The sequence below is a fragment of the Myotis yumanensis genome, unplaced genomic scaffold, assembly GCF_028538775.1.
Source record: "Myotis yumanensis isolate MYYU_CA2020_CCGP unplaced genomic scaffold, mMyoYum1.0.hap1 SCAF_14, whole genome shotgun sequence".
Classification (NCBI taxonomy): Eukaryota; Metazoa; Chordata; class Mammalia; order Chiroptera; family Vespertilionidae; genus Myotis; species Myotis yumanensis.
In genome coordinates this window covers 2899098-2918794 of record NW_027223765.1, presented here as the reverse complement: position 1 = coordinate 2918794, position 19697 = coordinate 2899098, and the positions used below count along the sequence as shown (strand labels likewise).

The 19697-nt window shown below is 64.6% G+C and overlaps 1 protein-coding gene across 1 annotated transcript; it reads left to right on the top strand.

Moving 5' to 3' along the window:
- The first annotated feature begins 9881 nt into the window (after nt 1-9881).
- Nucleotides 9882-16813, top strand: DUSP7 (dual specificity phosphatase 7). The gene is made up of 3 exons (XM_070391379.1): nt 9882-10492; nt 11983-12417; nt 14871-16813. Exons 1-3 carry the CDS (start codon nt 9982-9984, stop codon nt 15176-15178), a joined length of 1254 nt encoding a protein of 417 aa, XP_070247480.1. The 5' UTR covers nt 9882-9981; the 3' UTR covers nt 15179-16813.
- Nucleotides 16814-19697: the final 2884 nt, after the last annotated feature.

Here is a 19697-nt window from a genome sequence, read left to right as displayed (position 1 = left end):
TGGGAGGCGGCTGAGGTGGGGCTGAAGGCCAGGGGCCCAGCATCAGAGTCCTGCCAGCTACAAGGCCCACTCCAAGCTGACAGGTCATGTCGCCAGAAACCCGGGGCTCCTGTGAGGGCGACCCATTGTCCCCCGTGAGGCCCTCAGGCTCCACTTCCTAACCGCCCCTGAGCACCCCACCCCACACGCCAGCCTGCGCCCACACAGCCTTTCCCTAAGGAGGCTTCAGATGCCAGGCAATCTGGGTGCCTGTGCACGGCCCCACTGGACAGGGAGGGAGGATGGGGCCGCCAGCCCACAAGCCTGACCTCCCTGCCCACCAGGTAGCGGGGCGGGCAGAGTCAGTGGCCTCGGTGACCCTGAGCTCTGGTAATGGGGGGGCAGCCGGTGATTATGAACGAGCCATGGCTGCTGGCTGACAGGCGGTGCCAGGGCCTCCTCATGCCATGGGCCCTCCCACCCGCCTCCTACAGTCCTGCCCCTAACGGCCCAGAACCCAGCCAAGCGCAGCCAGGGATGGGGGGGCTCTTCTGCCTGAAGGAGAGGCCTGGGCCTTCTAAGGGGTCTCCCCACACCAAGCAGACCACCGGGGCCTTCTGCAGGGACCTGGGGGGCTGGGGTCAGCCTTGGGTGGGGGGGCGGACTTCCAGGGATAAAGTCTTCAGGCTCTTGCCTCCTCTGCCCTTTCCTCTCCCTTCGTCCTCCGTCTTCCTCCTCCAATCCCGGCCCCTCCCCCTCCGCCTCCCAGCCCCTTCCCATTTCCTCCGGAGGCATCCGCTGCATGTGGAACTCATTAGGAGGCTCTCAGGCTCATAACCCAACTCGCCTGGACATGGGGAGGGCCCTGTCCACAGCCCCCAAGTGGAGAGCGGGGGTGGGCACGGCCACGAGCTGGCTGGGGACGCCCCTCTGCAGCCTGCTCTGCAGCACCCGGTTAATCGTGGCCTTCCCCGGGGCCGGGCAGGACAGCCGAGCCCACTGGGCAGCGGGGCCTCTACAGCCAGAGAAGGCTGTGGGGTTCTGAGCGGCTTCTCATCTGAAAATGCAGAGGGGAGTCCAGAGAAGAGAAATTGGGCGGAACAGCTACCGGGCAACGTGAGGCCACTTTCCCCGAAGAACACGCTGAGGGCACGGGCCATGAGCTGAGCTGGGAGTAGAGGTTGTGGGAAAACCGCTGCTGTGGTCAGCAGAGTCAGGGAAACGCCAGGTGAACAAAATAAAGGCAGCGATGTGCCTGCAGCACTTGTCAGAGCCTTTCCCACACTCCTGCGCTGTGGCCGGGGCCACAGAGTTCATGGTGGTTCCCAGACATCTGACCGCATGAGCCTTTTCATCGAGGCGTACCTGGCAGGCAGGGGTTCCACGGATCCCACTTTGGACAACGCCGTAGGAAGAGCCCTGAGGAGGCAGGAAGCCTGGGTCAGAGCCTGGAGGGAAGGGTTCCCTGAGGCCAGAGAAGGGGGTTTTCTGCTGCGTCCGAGCAAAGGGTGGGGATGGAGTGGGGTGACAGCGAAGGGAGGGAGGCAGGGCTGGTGAGGCCACGGTTGGAGGTAGAACCACACTTAACCACGCAGGGCCCGGTGACTGAGGTCCTCCCTCCCCTCCCTCATGAGCGGGCAGGCGTGGGCACAGGCAGAGGCACGAGGCTGTGAGCAGAGCCTTGCCCCACGGGGGGACCTGCACGGGCAGGCCCAGGTGTTGGGAGTGTCCCTGCGCTGCCCCCACGACAGCCGCAGATGGGCAGCTGCTGCCGCGTCTGCATGTCCGTCCCCGTCGGGCCAGCCTCTCCTCAGAGCCCACCTGCCCACGCTCCCTGGCCTGCCCGTGGGGTGGGGGAGGGGGGTCGTTGCTGGCCCTCAGGGCCCTCTCTCCACTGTCCAGGCACAAGAGGGCTGAGCCAGGGGACATGTGCTCGGCCAGGGCTGGGCCCCTCACCTGGTGTGTTTCCTCCTGCCTCACTCGTCTTTTTTTTTTTTTTTTTTTTTTTTTAATATATTTGTATTGATTTCAGAGAGGAAGGGAGAGGGAGAGAGAGAGAGAAACATCAATGATGAGAGAGAATCATGGATCAGCTGCCTCTTGCACGCCCCTCACGGGATTGAGCCCACAACCCGGGTATGTGCCCTGACCGGGAATCGAACCGTGACCTCCTGGTTCATAGGTCAATGCTCAACCACTGAGCCATGGACGCTGGACATCACGGAATTCTTGAATGATATAGAGGAGGAAACTGAGGCCCGAAGGGGGCGGCGATGATCAAGTCAGTATTAGCACCAAGTCTCTAGGTCAAGCTCCCCAATCTCCACCCAGCCCCCCACATCTCACCCAGCCCTGTTCCAGCACACACGGCACTCACGTGGTCATCTGAGGGCCACGTAGGACTGTCCCGTTATGTCCAGTGCAGGCCTGGCAAGTGGCAGCACTTGTCCTCATCTGGTGCAGGTGACCAGGCCAAGGCCACCTGCCACCTGCAGTGCAGGGGGGTGGGACTCTGAGCCCAGTACCTTAAGCCAAGGAGCCCGTCCCCCTGACAATCCCATGTAGAACCTGCCTGCGACCCTGCACCCTGGGAGTTAGGTAGGTGAGGTATTGCCCTGCTCTGGGGATGGAGAGGCCAAGGCACCTCCAGGGGCCACCTGATTCCACAGCAGCCGTCAGCTTGGGGGGATCCAGCCCGCTCCCCAGCCTGAGCTTCTGGGCTGGGCCTGGGCCTGGTGGTCCTGAGGTTCCTAGGAAGATTTCTAGGGAGGACTCTACCTCGGGCCAAACTGCCCTCTCCTCTCCGCACCCCTCTAGCCCTGGGGCTCTGCGCTGCCCTGAGGGCTCAGGCCAGGGGCCGCCCCATTTGGAGACAGGGGTGGGGAGTGGGGGGGCAGGGCAGTGCTATCCTCTGATGGGAGACAGTGTAAGCCAGGGCTAGGGTCTCAGGCAGAGCTGGCCCCGGCCCCTGGCCCAGGAGCCCTGAGTCAGAGTTCATTGGTCCCCACCCCCCCCCCCCGCCGCTCCCAGGAGACCCTTGTCCTTGAAGGAAGGGGGTCTCCCAGGTCGTGGGGCCCCTGTGGCAAGAATAGGGCTTGGTGGGGCCCAGGAAGGAGGGTCCCCAGACTTCCCTGGTGCTGCGGGCCACCCGCCTGGGAACGGGAAAGCCGCACACCAGGCAGGTGCTAGGCCGCTGGCACTGATCGGGAAACCTGGGCAGGGCGGGGCGCTGAGGCCTCAACCCAGCGACCTCACCCCTGGACCAGGCACCCGCTCCCAGGACGTTTCCCAGCCTCATCACAGCCACATGGTTACCATCACTGTCACCATCGATGCCTCAGCGCCTCTGAGGAGGGATTCCTGAAAAACAGGGCTGTGTGGGCCGTGGGTGAGGATCAGACAGGCCTGGGCAGCAGGCAGACGCTAATGAGGCAATTAGGCCTGGCAGCGACAGAGAGACCGACCTGCACCCGCCTCTCGCCTCTCGGCCCGCCCTAGGCAGGCCCAGCCCAGGCCCTGGCACATCCGCCCGCCAGGTGCCCGGGAATTCCCAGCCTCACAAGTTGGACGGGCTTTACTGTGGGAGCCGCTGGCCCTCCTGGTCCAAAACCATAGGCTGGTTGGGCAAAGACAGAACCACAGAACCAGGCCCTCCCCCAGCCACCCAGCCCCTTGCCATTTTCCTGGCTGGCGTGTCTGCCTGCCATGCCCTCAGGCCTCCCCACCCCCACCCCTGCTTCAGCCACCGGGGACCCAGGCCCTTTCTGGCAAAGGGGGCCGTGGGGCGGGGGTGGGGGGGGGGCGTCAGGAGGATCAGAAGCTTGGAACAGGAGGCCTGAATGACCTGGTGGCCAGATGGGCAGGCAGCTGAGGACCCCTGCTCCCCAAAGCCCAGGCCTCCATCCTCAGAGTCTATGTGGGCTCATGGGGTGCTGCCCAGAGGCCTGCAGCGGGGAGGGGATGTAAGGTCACAGGGCTCTGGCCTTCACCTGGGGTCTGGGGGCGGGAAGCTGCCCACCTGGCTTACCTGGTCCTTTTCCCTCTCTCTGCCTTCCTCTGAGTCCCCAGGAAACTGGACCCAGCTCAGCGGCTCCGGGGGCTTCTCTGACCCTCCACGGCCTCAGTGCCAGTAAGTGGGGCTCCTGGCAGAGTCAGAGCCCCCACCCAGCCCAGCCCCTCCTCCGGGTGGCGTGTGCAGGACTGGAACCCAGGCCTGGGACTCCAGGGCCCCTAGGTCCACCTGGGGGTGGGAGTTTGGGCTCAGTCTGAGCGGGAGGAGGAGGCTCCGGGATGGAGAGGAGAGCCCTCACTGGTGGGGCCTTCTGGCAACAGGGCGTCTGTCTCATTGCTGAGTCCAGGCAGGTCATGCAGGCCAGGCTGAGGCCCGAGGGGGAGCGCAAGTGAGAGGCTGCAGAACCTACCCGCGTGGCAGGGAGAGCCAACGGCACCTTAAATCTCAGGACCCTCTGGGGACGAGAGCCTAGGAGGCTGCAGTCCTGGGGGACGGGTGGGTGAGGGAAGGACTGAAAGGCAGTCAGAGGAACAAGCTAGGAGGGTTCAAGAGAGGGACCACTGCGTGCAAAGGCCTGAAGAGAGCAGGCAGGGCCATGGAGGGGCTGGGCTGGGCAGCGATCCATCAGAGGAGCCCCAGGTGGGGAGAGGGGCAGGGCCAGACCAAGGGCTGTGCTGGCCGCAGAGGGGACTCCGCGGGGACCCACGTGAGGCTTTGGAGCCGGGGAGGGCCAGGTCCGATTCCCATTCTCCCGATCCCTCCCTCCGGCTGCCGTGGAGCCGTGAGCGGAGATGAGGCTGGGAGAGGGTCCGGGAGAGGTAAGGGGCCTGGGCTGCGTAGAGACCAGGGAGAGGACGGCTTGCACCTGGGCCCGGGGACTCGGAAGGGCTTTGACAGACAGCACCTAAGCTGTGCACGCCCAGCCCCTCATTATGCGTGCGTGGCTGCCCTACCCCCAGTGTGCGCCCCCCCCCCCCCCATGGTGGCCCAGACATGGGAACAGCTGGTAGAGCCAGGGGCTCCCTGCGGCTGTGCCAAGGCCTCCTCCTGCAGGGGCCACAGTGAGAGCCAGCGCCGGGTTCTCGGCCTGGGGCCCGGCCCCCTGCCACAGTTTGATTTATAACCATGGGGCCTCAGTTTCCCCGTCTGTCAAAGGTGGTGACAGCCCTCCCAGTGGCTGATGGGAGCATGACGTGAGACAGTCAGGTGTGTGCCTGCCCAGCACGCCCAGAGCCTGTGGTGGGAAGTTCAGAGCTGGGAACCCCGGGCGGGCGGCGCATCCACCCTCCCCCCCGCTCCTCCCACTCACTGTGTTTATGTTTCCTTCCCATCACCTGGGCCACCACCATGACTCAGCCCAGGCCCAGTGGGTAAGTGAGTAACCGGCTTGGGCTGGAGCCAGGCCCTGGGGCTAGACAATTTCCCTTCCCGGGCCTCAGCGTTCCCATCTGTAGAGCAGACGAGCCCCGCTCTGCCACCTCCCTGGGGAAACTGGGGTGAAGGCAGGGCGGAGGAGGTGGACACTGCGACGCAGGGTGTGGCCTTGGCGCCAGGACAGAAACCAGGCCGCTTGACATCAGTCCCAAGTCAGCCCGTGCACAGCTCGCAAGACTCACCTGCCAGGAGCCCAACCCAGTGGGGCCCCGGCCCCCTTAGGGGAACCTGTACCGACAGGAGCTTGAAGTGGAGGGAGGGTGGGGCACGAGGCAGCCTGGGTGCCCCACCCCAGCCCCCTGCAGGCCGAACTGCCCTGAAGTGGGTAGAGAGGGTGGCACAGGGGCCCCACGGGGAGGATGAGGTCAGGCGGGGCAGTGTGCGTGGTGCCCCTGAGCTGACGCTGATTTCGGAGGTGGGGGCAGGGAGTGAGGAAGTGGTGGAGGCGGGTGCTGAGTCTGGGGTGCAGCAGGCAGCAGGTCGGGGTGAAGTGAGCTGGGGGTGGGGACAGAGAGGCCTTGGCTGGTCTGGCTATGAATTGAGGCCTTAGCACCTGGGTCTGAAATCCCTTGTCTGCCACAGTCAATCAACTGGTCATGCCTACTTAGAAGGGTTTTGAAGCCGGCAGATGGCTCAGCAAGAGAGAAAGTGCTGGGATTGACTAGTGATGTCTGCAGGGACAAAGCTTTGCAGAGTGGTGGCTGGGGATGTGGCTGGGAGAGTGGCCTGGGGGAACCCACGTGGGGAGGTAGACCAAGGGCCTGGGGTCCCTGCTGGTGAGGAGCTGGGAGAGGGAGCAGTGAGGTTGGTCTGTCCCGCTCTGAGGCCCACGCCCTGTCCTACACACTCCCTGGCCCAGGGCAGGTGCTTGGGGAAGGTCTGCACACAGGGAGGCGGCTGTCTTCATTCTTCCCCCTTTGCCTCCTCCAGGCAGCCGGGGGAGCCCTCAATCTCCTGGCCCTGGCGGCCCTCCTGCCAGGTCCTGTTCTTTGATTTTTTTGGCGAGATCCTCTCTCCCACCTGCTCCCCAGGTCCCCAGTCTGGGTCTCAGGCAGGGCTCCCATGGCACCCCCACCATGGAGCTGCCCTGGGCAGAGGCTGGCATCACAGGCTGGAGAGCCCAGCCTCAGCCCCAGCCCCTGCTCTACACTCACCCTGGGAGGGGAAAGAGTGCCTCTCGGAAAGCTGCCCCCCGGGGAGCAAGCAGGAGCTCACCCTCAATGAGTGCTGGCCTCTTAGGGTAGGAGGGCAAGGACGGATCGACCCTTCTCCCCTCCTCTCCTCTTCCTCCTCCTCCTCCCCTTCCTCTTCCTCCTGCTCCTCCTCCAGTATATGCCATTCAAAACATGGTGCCCGTCTCTGAGAGATCCGTGGACACCAGTGGGAAAAGGAGTGTCCGCTTCTAAGATGCTTAAACTGTTGGTGACACAGCTCCGGGTCATTAAAGCAGGCAGACGTGTATGGGCTGCACATCTCAGCTCACATCAAGCATCCCACCATGACAGCCAAGCCTCGCCCACCGGCACGGTCCTTCACCGTGTGGTTTGGGGCGGCTCCTCACATGCCTCGGGTTCGGGCCTGGCACCTGGGTGAACAGGGATGCGACAGAGACGGCAGGGGGAGGGATGGGCCTGGAGAGCAGGCACCGCTCCTAGGGGCTGCAGGTGAGAGAGGCCTGCCCCTGAGGGCAGGAAAGGCCACATTCCTGAGAAGGAGGCCTGTCTTGGATCCCCTGGCACCAGGCTCCCTCTCCCAGCATCCGGAGGGAGGCTCGCAGGTGCAGGGCAAGTCCCTGGGCAGGGACAACGCTAGCCTCTTGCTGTCCGACCCTGGGCAGGCTCCTGCTGGGCTCTGGGCCTTGTACATCAGAGGGTTCTGGGTCCCCCCAGCCCTGCCTCACACACCCAGGGGCAGCTCCCTGACCCATCCTATGCACTTGTCCCGCTGTTCGAGGCTGGAGGCTGGGCTTCCGCTCAGGAACCCCGTAGTGGGAGCCAAGGGCCCCGCACGTGGCCATGTTCATCCTCCTCCATGCCTGTGCTCCCACTGTCACCGCTCCCACATGCTCTCACTCCTGCACGTAGCCAAACCCTGCCCCTCTTTTCATCCTGCCCCGGGAGCTCTTCCGGCTCCACACAGGTCTCCTGCAGGGTGCCTGCCCCACTGGAGGAGCGCAGAGGGGGAGACAGGAGCCGTGGCAGCCAGTGTGAGGGCGGTAGGAATTCCTTTCCTCTCTCCAGGCGGTTCTCCCTCATGCACGGGGCCAGGGACTGTGGGGTGCAGGGGAGGTCATTTCAGTTGTGCCCCCACTAGTGAGAGCACTGGCCAGTCCCTCCTCCGGTACTGCTGCAGGGAAGTCCCTCAACCCTGAGCGACTCTCTGGCCAGCAGGTCCCTCCCGCTCCGTGGGTCCTCAGAACTCCTTTTTGAGTGCTGCCTCCATCCCTGACCACCAGCGAGCGCCTGCCCTGGCCTGGGAGACGCACCCTCCCTAACAGATAGGGTTGTGCCGGATTGGCTGGGTGCTGTCCTGGCCAGCGCCCTGCTACATCTGGAAAACCCAGGCCCAGAGAGGTGACACCCACACAACCCGGCAGCAAAGGGCAGGGCAGAATCTGGGTCCGGGCCTCTCAGACCCTGGAAGCTCTTCCCACAGGTCCTAGGACCCCAGGGAGGTGGTCCGCCCAGCAGCCCAGCACAGCCCTGGGTGATAGAGCGTCTCTGACTGCAATGCTGTGGGTTCCTGAGGCTGTGGCTGTGGAAGAGCCCCCTACTTGTGCGATACAGCCCAGAAGGATGGTGAAGCTCTCCCGGGAGACCCGGGACTACTCCAGGGCCACTCTCTTCGTGCCTTCGGGTCAGCAGGTCAGCGGAAAGCTCAACCCTCCGGGCTACAGAGGGAAATCTCAGCGCCTCGGCCCCCACCCCTGACAGCCCCGACTCCCTCCAGCTCCAGGTGGAGGCCGGGTGGCTGGGAGCCCACTGGCCTGGGAGCGGGAGGGGTGAGCCCGAAGGAGGTGGGGGCGCTGTGCCAGGCAGGGGACGGTCTACCAGTGGTTCGCAACCTTCCTAATGCCGGGACCCTTTAATACAGTTCCTCATGTTGTAGTGACCCCCAATTTCATTGTTACAAGTTAAACATAATTAAAGCATAGTGATTAATCACAAAAACAATCTGTAATTATATATGTGTTTTCCGATGGTCTTAGGCGACCCCTGTGAAATAGTCGTTGGACCCCCAAAGGGGTCGCGACCCACAGGTTGAGAACGGCTGGCACGGGTCGGGCCGCAAGCTCCCTACGCGGGCAGACAGGCCGGACTCCGCAGGAAAAGCGCCGCAGTCCCTGCGCACGCGCGCCGCTCAGGTCGAGCCGCTTTGTTCCAGCGCTACCTGCGGTTCCATTCACCGCCTCCGCCCCGCCCCGCCCGCCAACGAACGGCCCGGCCCGCTCCCGGAGGCCCCGCCCACTTCCCCGCGCTGGGTGGAACCCGGGCGGGCCCCGCCTCCCTCCCACCACGCTCTCCCTTGGCCGCGATTGGCCATCTGCGCGACGCGCTCCCGCCCACCACGAAAGCTGATTGGTGCGTTGGGTTAGGAGAGGAGCCGGTTATAAAGGACGCTCACCCGCCCAGAGCAAAAGTCACGTGGCGCTTCGCTCGGCGCCTGTCACCACTCTGCTTGGAAAGCTTTCTTAAAGGGCTCGCTGACTCCTCCGAGGGCTGGTCCTTTCAGGATTTCTCCACCCTCGCCCGCCCAGGGTGGCGCGGCCCTGGGCCGTCCTGCTCCGCCAGCTGTCGAGGTGCAGATTCCCGGTCAGGCCTGGTGGGGTGACACCTCTCTCAGGTCTCGAAGCCTGTGGCCATCACAGGAACCGTGCAGTCACCTGGAACGGTGACCGTAAGCACATTGCCTGGCACGTAGTAGGCGGTCAGTTTCCTCTTATAGAACGAACTCATTGCGAGAATGAATGAGTGGGATTGACAGGAAGAGGGGAGGTGGGCTCAGCGTGACCGCCCCCTCCCCGGGGGACTCTGCTTCTGTTCCTGTGGAGAGAGGGTGCCAGGCGCAGGACGCCCCCAAGGCAGCCCTTCACCGTGGGGCCCTGTAGGGTGGGGAGCGCGGGTATAGAGGACCCAGGAGGGCGTCTTGGCCGGGCCCTCTAGGCGGGTCAGAGCCGGTTCTGGGCCAGGCGAGACAGCGGCGGCGGCGCCGAGTCAGGGGGAGGAGGGCCAGGGCGCACCGGACGCTTGCGCGCCCGAGTACCCCGTGGGGAGGGGCGGCGGAGGCGCGGCGCCTTTAAGTCCAGGCGCCGGCCCCGCGGCCCCGCCCCCCGGAGGACGCCTCGGCGCGCGACCGCCGGAGCCGCGGTTTAATTGGGGCTGTCAGGCCGCGGCGCGCGCGGAGGGCCGGGCGGGACGGAGGCCGGGAGGCCGGGGCGGAGGGCGCGCAGCGAGGCGGGAGGCGGGCACGGGGAGACGCGGCTGGGGCCCGCGCGGCCGGGGCGCCGTCCCTGGGCAGGGCTGCCCGGCCCCGGCCCCGGGCCACCCGCGCTCCCCATGAAAAACCAAGTCCGCGGCCCCCCAGCGCGGGCGCACATGTCGGCCTCGGGGACGGCGGCGGCTGGGGGCACCGGGGCGGGGTCGGAGCCCGGCGCGGGATCCGGCGCGGGCACCGGGACGGGCGCGGCGACGGGCGCGGGGACCATGCCGTGCAAGAGCGCCGAGTGGCTCCAGGAGGAGCTGGAGGCGCGCGGCGGCGCGTCCCTGCTGCTGCTCGACTGCCGGCCGCACGAGCTCTTCGAGTCGTCGCACATCGAGACGGCCATCAACCTGGCCATCCCCGGCCTCATGCTGCGCCGCCTGCGCAAGGGCAACCTGCCCATCCGCTCCATCATCCCGAACCACGCGGACAAGGAGCGCTTCGCCACGCGCTGCAAGGCGGCCACCGTGCTGCTCTACGACGAGGCCACGGCCGAGTGGCAGCCGGAGCCCGGCGCGCCCGCCTCGGTGCTCGGCCTGCTCCTGCAGAAGCTGCGCGACGACGGCTGCCAGGCCTACTACCTCCAAGGTGAGGGCGGCCCCGGGACCCCCGGCCGGGGGGAGGGGTCCCCCGCGGCTCCCTGACGCCCCCGCCGGAGGCGGCTTTCTCTCCTCGCGCTCAGCCTGCCCCGCAGGCGCCACGTCGTCCCCGGCCCGCATCCGCCCCTCTCCGGAGCCCGGCCCCTAAGGTTTAGCCTGGTGTGTGTGTGCGCGGAGGGGCGGGGTGGGGGGTCTCTGCACCCCTTTCTGGGTCCGATTCGGACTGAATAAACTTTCCCCCACCTGGGCTTTCCTTTTAACTCTTGGCGCCATGGCAGCGCCCAACTCCCAGCCGAGCCCCTCGGAGGAGGGAGGGACCCATCCTGATCCTCAAAGGCGAGAGGGCACCCACCTTCCGCTCCTCCAGCCTGGAATGCGTGTCCCTGGAAGGCCAGGGTCAACACAGGAGCCTGGGCACCATCGCGCCCGCGGGGCACAGGGACATTGGGTTGGAGGACTGAGCCTTCCCGCACAGCTCGCTGCTTGGGGATCACCGCCTCTTGGAGGCCTCTGGCGGGGGGGCTGTGAGTTAGTGTTCCCTGCCCTGGCCCTAGTTTTCCAGGGCCCTCAGACCCAGACTGCTGCCCCAGAGCTTGCAGAAGAGCCCCCCCCCCCGCCCCCCCCCCGCCCCCCCCCCCCCCCCCCCCCCCCCCGCTAGTGGCTGCAGCCGGTGTTTCCAATTAACATTCCAAAATGGCCTCTCGCTGGCAGCGGGCGGGCAGGCGGGAGGGAGGGGAGGCCGGCGCAGGGCCCGAGCCTTGCTGCAGACGCTCCCCATCTCTCCTCCCTGTAAAGCCCTGGTGGCTCTCCCCCTCCCTGGATCCAAGGCGAGGGGGGTCTTGTGTTCTGAGGGAGGGTTTTGGAGCAGTGGAGCTGGGGCCTCATGAATCTGCCCCTTGGGGGAAAATGACCGGCCAATACAGACTCTGGTTGGGGGTGGGGGCAAGCTCTGGACTCCCAATCCGAGGCGCAGGCCTCTGCTTCTAACCCCGACACAGCTCTGGCCTCTGCAGTCCTGTCTACAAGCGGTTTGCAGACCAGACCCGCCGGTGCTGGCCTGAGATGGGGCTGTCTGCTTTCGCTGACACTTAGCCATTAGTGGGCAAACCCCGGGCGGGCCAGGTGCGCAGAGGAGCTGCAGAGGAGGGAGGAGCTGGGGCCTGTGCTCAGGGCCCTAACGATGGTGGTATGGCTGGGGCCCTGAAGCCTAATGAGTAAGGGTTTGGAGCTCAGGCCTGTTACTTCCCCTCCTGGGGCCTCAGTTTCCTCATCTGTGAAGTGGGTCATAGGACAGATGTGGGGAAAACAGGAGAAGGTACATGTGTGACTGACCGGCACAGCCCATGTTGGCTGTTGTGATGGTGCTTGACACGGGGACCCCTGATTATCGTTGGTCTTGTGCGGCCCCCATTGGGGCCGGGGCACTGGCCAGGGGCATGGCCAGCCTCTCACCCAGGCCCTGCCTTGCCCTGGCCACAGGTGGTTTCAACAAGTTCCAGACGGAGTACTCGGAGCACTGCGAGACCAACGTGGACAGCTCGTCCTCGCCCAGCAGCTCGCCGCCCACCTCCGTGCTGGGCCTGGGGGGCCTGCGCATCAGCTCTGACTGCTCGGATGGGGAGTCGGACCGGGAGCTGCCCAGCAGCGCCACCGAGTCGGATGGCAGTCCTGTGCCGTCCAGCCAGCCGGCCTTCCCCGTCCAGATCCTGCCCTACCTCTACCTCGGCTGCGCCAAGGACTCCACCAACCTGGACGTGCTCGGCAAGTACGGCATCAAGTACATCCTCAACGTGACGCCCAACCTGCCCAACGCCTTCGAGCACGGCGGCGAGTTCACCTACAAGCAGATCCCCATCTCCGACCACTGGAGCCAGAACCTGTCCCAGTTCTTCCCTGAGGCCATCAGCTTCATCGGTAGGTGCTGCTGTGCTGTGGGTGGGGGGGTGGGCAGGCGCGGCAAGATGTGTACAGGACTCTGGGTGTAGCCACGCCTGACTGGGTACCTCTGGGCCTGCCGAGGCCTGTGCGTGCCCTGCATGTGCCAGCGTGTGCCCATGGGTGTACCCGTGCCTGCTGTGAGTCACCGAGGCCCCTGAATCTGAGCAGTCCCTGGGTCTCGGGCACCTCAGGCCCCTCCTGCCCAGCCTGGCCTTTCTGGCTGCTGTTTCGGGCTGAACGAGCTGGAACATCACAGCTCTCAGACCTCCCACGGGTCTCGCTGGCTCTGCCTCACACCCCAGCACACGTGTCTGCAGGCTGGGGCTGTCAGGGTGCCTCCATGGGCTCTACTGTACACCTGAGGGAGTTCATGGGGGAGTCTGGAGCCAGAGGCCTACCCCCCACAGGCAGCTGTTGGAATGTGGGGACCCAGAGCGCCTTGGTGGGGCCCCAGATGCTCCCGGGTAAAGGGGTGTAGAGAGAATGTGGGGGAGGCTGCCCCTAGAGCAGCGTGTTCTGCTGTGTGGCTTAGAGCCTCCTACAGCCCAGCCTCAGCTGACTTGGTCTCCATGAGCTGCCTTATCTCTGACCCCCCCCACCATCCTGCTTCCTCAGCCAGCTGGAGGCTGCTGGACTCGGGTCGTCTTCCCGGGCCCCCTCTCCCAGGGAGTGGGGAAGGGGCCAGTGAATGGAGACCCAGGCTTCTGCCCGCCTCCGGTGGCAGGGAGGGTGGCCAGGGCAGTCTTCCCTGCTGGCGGCCGTGTCCCGTGAGGGCGTTTGGGTGTCAGCTGGGCTGGGCTGGGCTGGGCTGGCTTTAATAACAGGAAGTGGGAGGCTTCCCCGCCTCATCCGCTTACTGGGAACCAAAACTAGGTGCTTGGCTGGGAGGAAGGAAGGAAGCGGAGGCCTAGGGGAGGGGCTGGGGCTGCCCGGGGAGGGGGACCCGCTCCCCCGCTGTGGTGCTGCCTCAGCGTCTGTGCTGACCCCAGTGAGGGAGGGGAGTGGAGGGACCCCGGATCCCCAGGGGCTGAGTCTGGCTTGTGGATGCCTTTCTCCTTGAAAGCCCCTCTGCATCTGGGGAGGGGACGGAGCAGGATGTAAGGAGGGACCGTTATTTCCCACTTGACGAGGAGGGAGTGGAGGCCCAAGCATCAGAGGACGCAGTGGGACAGGACCCAGCGCCAGCCCCCCACTGCTCAGCCACACCCCGGAGGCTAAAAATGAAGCACGGAAGTGGTTTCACTTTGGATCACACAGGAATGGGTTGGGGGCCAGGCGTTGCCCGTATCCTGATGTGTCACCACTAGAGGCCCATCTCTCCCCGCCTTCTGCCCCCAATCTCAAGGTCAGACCACACGGCTCCCCGTGAAGCCACAGCATCCGTCTTCCCCTGTCAGTCCCTGAGTCTCAATTAAGTACCTACTGAATGCTTAGCCCTGGGTAGCCCTGGAGGTGGGGAAGGGAAGCTCGGCCAGGCCACAGGCTGTGGGCACCAGGTGAGGGGCGATCTGTGACCCCCCGGGGCATCGTTAGAAGTGCACTGATTGAGCACCGACTGGATGCCGTGTCCAGTGAGCTCACAGGCAGGGAAGTGGGAGCCTTGAGGGCCCTGGGCTGCCTCTTGTTAATCTGTGAACCTGGCACGGCTGTGGCACTGAGAGGGGCAGCTGCCCTGGGTCCAGGGGAGGGGAGATCACAGGGCGAGTGGTTCAGTGGCTCCACCTGTATTTGTTGAGCTCCTATCCGAGGCAGAGGAGCCTGAGAGCTGAGGAGGGGGATGGGAGTAGGGGGGAGGGGTGTGGGCAGGGGTGGCAGAACCTGGTTGGTTGGTGGAAGATGTCACTGGCCTGTAGGCCCGCGGGGGGAGTGGTAAGTGGGCCCATTTCAGCAAACCCCACTTGTGAGCCCTCCTCCCTGGCTAGCCAGAGCCAATTGCGGGGCCGGGGCCCCTAGTCCCTTTCTGAGGGGGCACCCACAGGGTGCACGTAATAGGCTGGCCATAGTGGGTGCTACGACTTGAGAGGAGCCCCTGTGGCCTGGGGCTTGTCACGCTGCCCCTGTGTCTGTTTCCTCATCTGTGAATCGGCTCACTAGCCGTGGGTGCAGGTGACGCCCGCAGCTCACTCGTGGCAGCAGAGGGACCGGCAGTGATTACGGGGCCACAGCCGGTGTCTGGGGGCCCTCACTTGGCTCAGGTCCTTATAAGAGCCCTGCTCACGGGCCTGCTCTGTAGACGAGTAGCTGAGGCCCGGCGTCCGGTGGCCTGGTGCTGACGCCTGGCAGAGCCCTCCCCACGTCCTGCTCTTGACCTGCCTCAGGCTGCTGTCCCGCAAGAGAGAGGCAGCACCAGCCAGTCCCCACGCCCCCCTGGGGGCCGCCCTCCCGCGGCTCCTGGAGGAGGCGCCCTGACCCCGGCCCGTGTGTTTCAGACGAGGCGCGCTCCAAGAAGTGCGGCGTCCTGGTGCACTGCCTGGCGGGCATCAGCCGCTCGGTGACGGTCACTGTGGCCTACCTGATGCAGAAGATGAACCTGTCACTCAACGACGCCTACGACTTCGTCAAGAGGAAAAAGTCCAACATCTCACCCAACTTCAACTTCATGGGGCAGCTGCTGGACTTCGAGCGGACGCTGGGGCTGAGCAGCCCGTGCGACAACCACACGCCCAGCGAGCAGCTCTACTTCTCCACGCCCACCAACCACAACCTGTTCCCCCTCAACACCCTGGAGTCCACGTGAGGCCGGGCCCCGTGGGCAGGGTCTCGGCCTCCCCAGGGAGCCCGAGGAACCCGGACATCGCCTGTGCCCGGAGGCCAGGCTGACGGGTGCTGAGCGCTCACCATCCGGGGGACGGAGCCCAGCAGCGCTCCCCGCGCAGGACTCGGAGGGGCCCTGCCTCAGACTCGGCTGAGCAGCCGGGGCCAGGACACTTCCTGCGAATGGCCCAGCCAGGTGGGCAGTTTTTAAAGACACCACGGACCGAGTTCACTTTTTATTTGGCAGGTAAACCCAAGCCCCGGGGCACCGTGAGGCCACGTCTTCTTGACTTTCCTTTTTTAACGAAAAGTGTTATTTTCAGGCCACATGCAGCAGTGGATTGTATAAACCAGTATTTCATCCCTTTCTTGATCCTGCGAGAGAGAGAAGTGTTCTCAGTTTTGTTTTCCTTTCTATTTACAAATGCCGTTACTGGTTTTTTGTTTGCTTTTTTTTTTTAACGGAAAAGACGAACCCCCGTGTTGATCTTGACCAAATGCATTTTGCACATGTGTGAAGCCTGTTTCCGCAGCGGGCCCTTCTCGAAGGGGGGACCCCGCCGCACCCATGTCCCCGCCCCCGTGGCCCTGCGCTGGTCTGGTGAAGCTGCCGGGTGCGATGGGGCTGGGCCAGTGGTCTCTGCATTCTCTGCCCTCCCTCTCGACCCTCAGGTGGGCCCGCAGACTAACCACGACAGGAGCCGGAGGCCCTGCGGCTGTCCTGCTGGCGGGGAGGGGGAGGAGGGGAGGGAGGCCACGGGACACAAGCAGTAGCATTAGCACTCTGGGCTCGGCCCCCGGGAGGGCCTGGGCCCGGGCCTTTTCTCTACAAACCCACTACTTCTGTCTCTTTCTCTCTGTTTGTTGGTAACAGTGGAGGCCCAGTGGCTGGGGGAACCTCAGGTGGTAGGGGCCCCGCCATGCCTCCCAGGTGTCTGTCCGTCACCCTGGCTGTTGCTTTGGGTCCGCTGCCACTCCCAGCCCCTTGGTCCAGTGAGGCCTGCCCAGCGCTCGTCTTGCCCATGCCTTCTGTGACCAGGAACCTCGTACCCATCCCATTTCCGTCCCGGGCAGGCGCAGAGGGGCGAGGGTGGGTGGGCAGTGAAAGGGGTGCAAGGCTCTGTCCTCCAGCCCCACCCCCAGTATCCACAGAACAAAGCCACGGATTCCGTTAGCCTCTCCAGTTTTGTTCCTTCTCCAGCCTCAGTTCTACCGGGTGTCAGGACCGCGTGGGGCCAGGGTGGGGAGTGGGTGGCCGGGTCCCTGAGCGGGGCCGTGGCCCCTCTGCCCCACTGCATCTTACCTCTCGGGGGTTGTTTTCAGGGATTCTTCAAGGCAGCAGATTCAAATCTTGCCACAGTCGAGAAATTGACAAAAAGCTTCCATGCTGTACATGGTTCTCTTTCTCTCTCTTTTTTACATTTAAAGAGAAAAACCCAGAAAGATGCATCAGATTTGTGTAAATGAGAGTATGCCAAGAGGGGCCAGTTTTGCTTTATGACCTTATGAAGGAAAATTTGTGACCCTACATATATGTACACACACACACACACACACATCCCGAGCCAGCGACGGGACTTTGTTTATATTGCAAATAAATATTATTTTTTCTTTAAAATGAATCGCGGTGTCTGAAGGGCCGGGGACCAGGGGACACTGTGGCCAGCATCCAGCGCCTGTTCTGTGTGAAGTGGTGGCTGGGGTCTGCCGGCACTTGCTCCGCTCGGTGGGAGGTCCGGGAGGAGCGCCCCGCCTCGGGAGAAGCGGGGTGTGGGCATTCCACGGCCCCGGGCACTGGCAGGCCAGGCACCGGCTTTCTCTGGGCTTTTGCTGATTGGCTGACAGGAGAAGGAGGCTTGGGCCGGTTTCGTGGACCAAGGTCCCAAAGCTGAGCCCCGCTCTGCATCTCCCGAGTCTGTCTGCTGGGACATTGTCCAGGTTGCCCAGGGCTCTGTGCCCTGCAGCCCCAGGCCCTGTGGGTGGGACAGGGGCTGCCCACTGATCACCCTCCCCTACCCCTGCAGCAACGGGGTGCCAGTGGGGCATGAAACCTGTCAGGGACGGGTCAGCCTGCTGCTCCTTTGGAACTAGGTGACCTGCAGGTCCCTCAGCCTCCCTGAGCCTGTTCCCATCTCTGTTGAGGGGGGCCAGTCGCCCAGACACCCAGTATCCATTTCCTGGTCAGCCTGGGCCTAGGGGGGAGTTGGCCATCCACGCAGGCCCTCTGGGGCTCAAGGCTGGGCCCTGCCGGGAAGGGCCCGCAGAAGATGGTGCCACGCCCGGGCAGTGAGGCCCCAGTGGTGACAGCCCCATGTTACAGACGGGGAGACGGGCTTCAGAGGGGCTTACGTCTCCTTCATCTCTAACTGGATTGAGTGACCCCAGTCAGGGACAAGGAGGCTTGGGCGCTGACTCGGTTTCCCCATCTCTGCCTCTCACGTGACTTTGATCCCTTCCTTCCATGTGACCTTTCCCAGGGGTAGCTCTGGGCTCTTTCTCTCCCTGCCCCGGCTCTGCCTGGAGGGAACCTGACCAGAATGACCAGAACCATGGCACCGGCAAGCCTGTGTGGGGTAGAGGGCCGGCTCTGAGCGAAGGGACCTGGGCCGCGTCCCGGCTGTGTGGCCGCCAGCTCCTACCCCTCTCGGAATGTGGGCACTGCTGTGTGGCCAGCAGGCCCGTGCGGGGGGGCGGGGGGGGGGCGGCGGGCGACTTGCATCCTTGACAAAGGGGTGGGTGCTGCTTTAGCTCTTGCACTTCCTCGGGGGCCTGGTCCTTCTGTGCCAGGGGCGGGCGAGGGGGTGGGAGCCTGGGCAGGCAGAGACTGGGCCTTTGTTCGCTCTCACTGCCCTCGGCCAGGGCTGGGGAAGCCCGCGGGTGCCCGGCTGGGGGCTGGGCCCTCGACAGGCTGAGTAAGTGCCTGGCAGTGTCAGCGTGCCCAAGCACAGGACGGAGGGAGGCGGCCGCAGGAGAGAGGCCTCCCCCACAGGGCCCTCCCCAGACCAAGTGGCCTCTCTGACCCTCAGTATCCTCATGGGCACTGTGCCTGCTGGGGACAGAGGGCCAGGTCCTGCTGGGTGGCTCACTGTGACCTTGGGGCCTCACTGGGTGGCCTTGAGCAAGGCCGTGCTTCCTCTGTGTTCACCGAGCCCCAGGTTCTCGCTTCCTGGTCCCTCTGTTCTGGCTCAGGGTCCCCTCGGAGCTCTTATCCAACCTGCTCCTTCCGCTCCCCCCACCCCCCACCTCCCATGGGCCCTGTGCAGCCCAGGCCGCCTGTGGCTGAGGCCCTGGGTGCCTGTGTCCCCTGAGCTCCTGGACACCAGCTCTCTGGGGTGGAACCGGCTTTGTCTCTGTGTCCTCAGTCCCATCTCTTTCCTCCTGACCTTCCTCTCCCTTTGGGCCCCCTTTTCCTTCTCCATCTCAGCCCAGTTCCCAGCGACGCCTCATCCATCGCTCAGACACCTCTCAGCGTTCTCACGGGAGGAGAACCTGAGCCACCCACCCGCTCACACATTCATCCCACAGCCATTTCCGGTGCCGGCTGGGCCATCCCGGGAGTGGGGGAGTGGGAACATGCCCAGGGGGTTCAGTGATGTCAGGCTGGGCGGCAGGATAATGGGGCCCTCACTTGTCCTCCGACAAATGAATCAGGTGCAACAGCAGCAGTGACTAAGGCCAGACACAAGAACGGACTTGTAGCATGGGGCACAGTCACCTGCGGGAGGTCTGACAAGACCACAACAGACATGAGCACTTCCTTAGGGTGGGTCTGCTGAGCAGGGGGCGGGGCGGGGCAGCCTCAGGAGAGCCGCCACCCCACAACACAGCCCCTTCCCAGCGAGCAAACAGCCGTTCATCCTCACGGATGGGGCGGGCAGCAAGCCCATGTGGCCCCTGCCCCTTCCCTGCTGCCGCCACTGCCTGGCACCCTCAGGCCTGCCCCCACCCTGTCTGCACCGGGCTGCCCTCCGGTCAGTGTGGATGTGGCCGCAACATCAGCCCCACACCCAACCTTTTCAGACACCAGAGGCCTGGCGGGAAGCACGTGCGCCCGGAGGGAGGCGCTCACACGAACCTCGGGCACCCAGGAGCCTGGGTTGCGGTGTGGTCTGATCTTTGACACGTTTCCCCACTGGTTCTGGGCCTCCTCTGGGCACAGCTCTCTCACCTCTTCCCAGAGGCCCCTGGGCTCGCTCCCCTCTGACTGCCGGTACCCGGAGGACCCGAGAGCCTGGGAGAGTTCCGGATCCTCCTGCCCCCCAGCCCTGTGCAGACGGGGAAGCGAGGCTCAGCCGGTCAGAGGGAGACAAGGCAGAAGCTAGGCTTCCCCGCCTGCTGCCGGCGTCACTCCTTCCAGATCCTGCCTCCTCCATCCGGCTGGGAGCTTCTCCCTCCGACCCGTGAGGGACCAGATACTCACACACAGACACACACACACACACACACACACACACACACACACGGCCCCCTCATTTCTCAGATGGAACAGACCCAGCAGGTCT

What these genes read in the sequence shown, in the direction of transcription:
- DUSP7 (XM_070391379.1), top strand. Translation starts at nt 9,982, where the DNA reads ATGAAAAACCAAGTCCGCGGCCCCCCAGCGCGGGCGCACATGTCGGCC. An exon ending in CCAGGCCTACTACCTCCAAG is followed by an intron (nt 10,493 to 11,982) that starts GTGAGGGCGGCC and finishes CCCTGGCCACAG; the next exon opens with GTGGTTTCAACAAGTTCCAG. An exon ending in TGAGGCCATCAGCTTCATCG is followed by an intron (nt 12,418 to 14,870) that starts GTAGGTGCTGCT and finishes CGTGTGTTTCAG; the next exon opens with ACGAGGCGCGCTCCAAGAAG.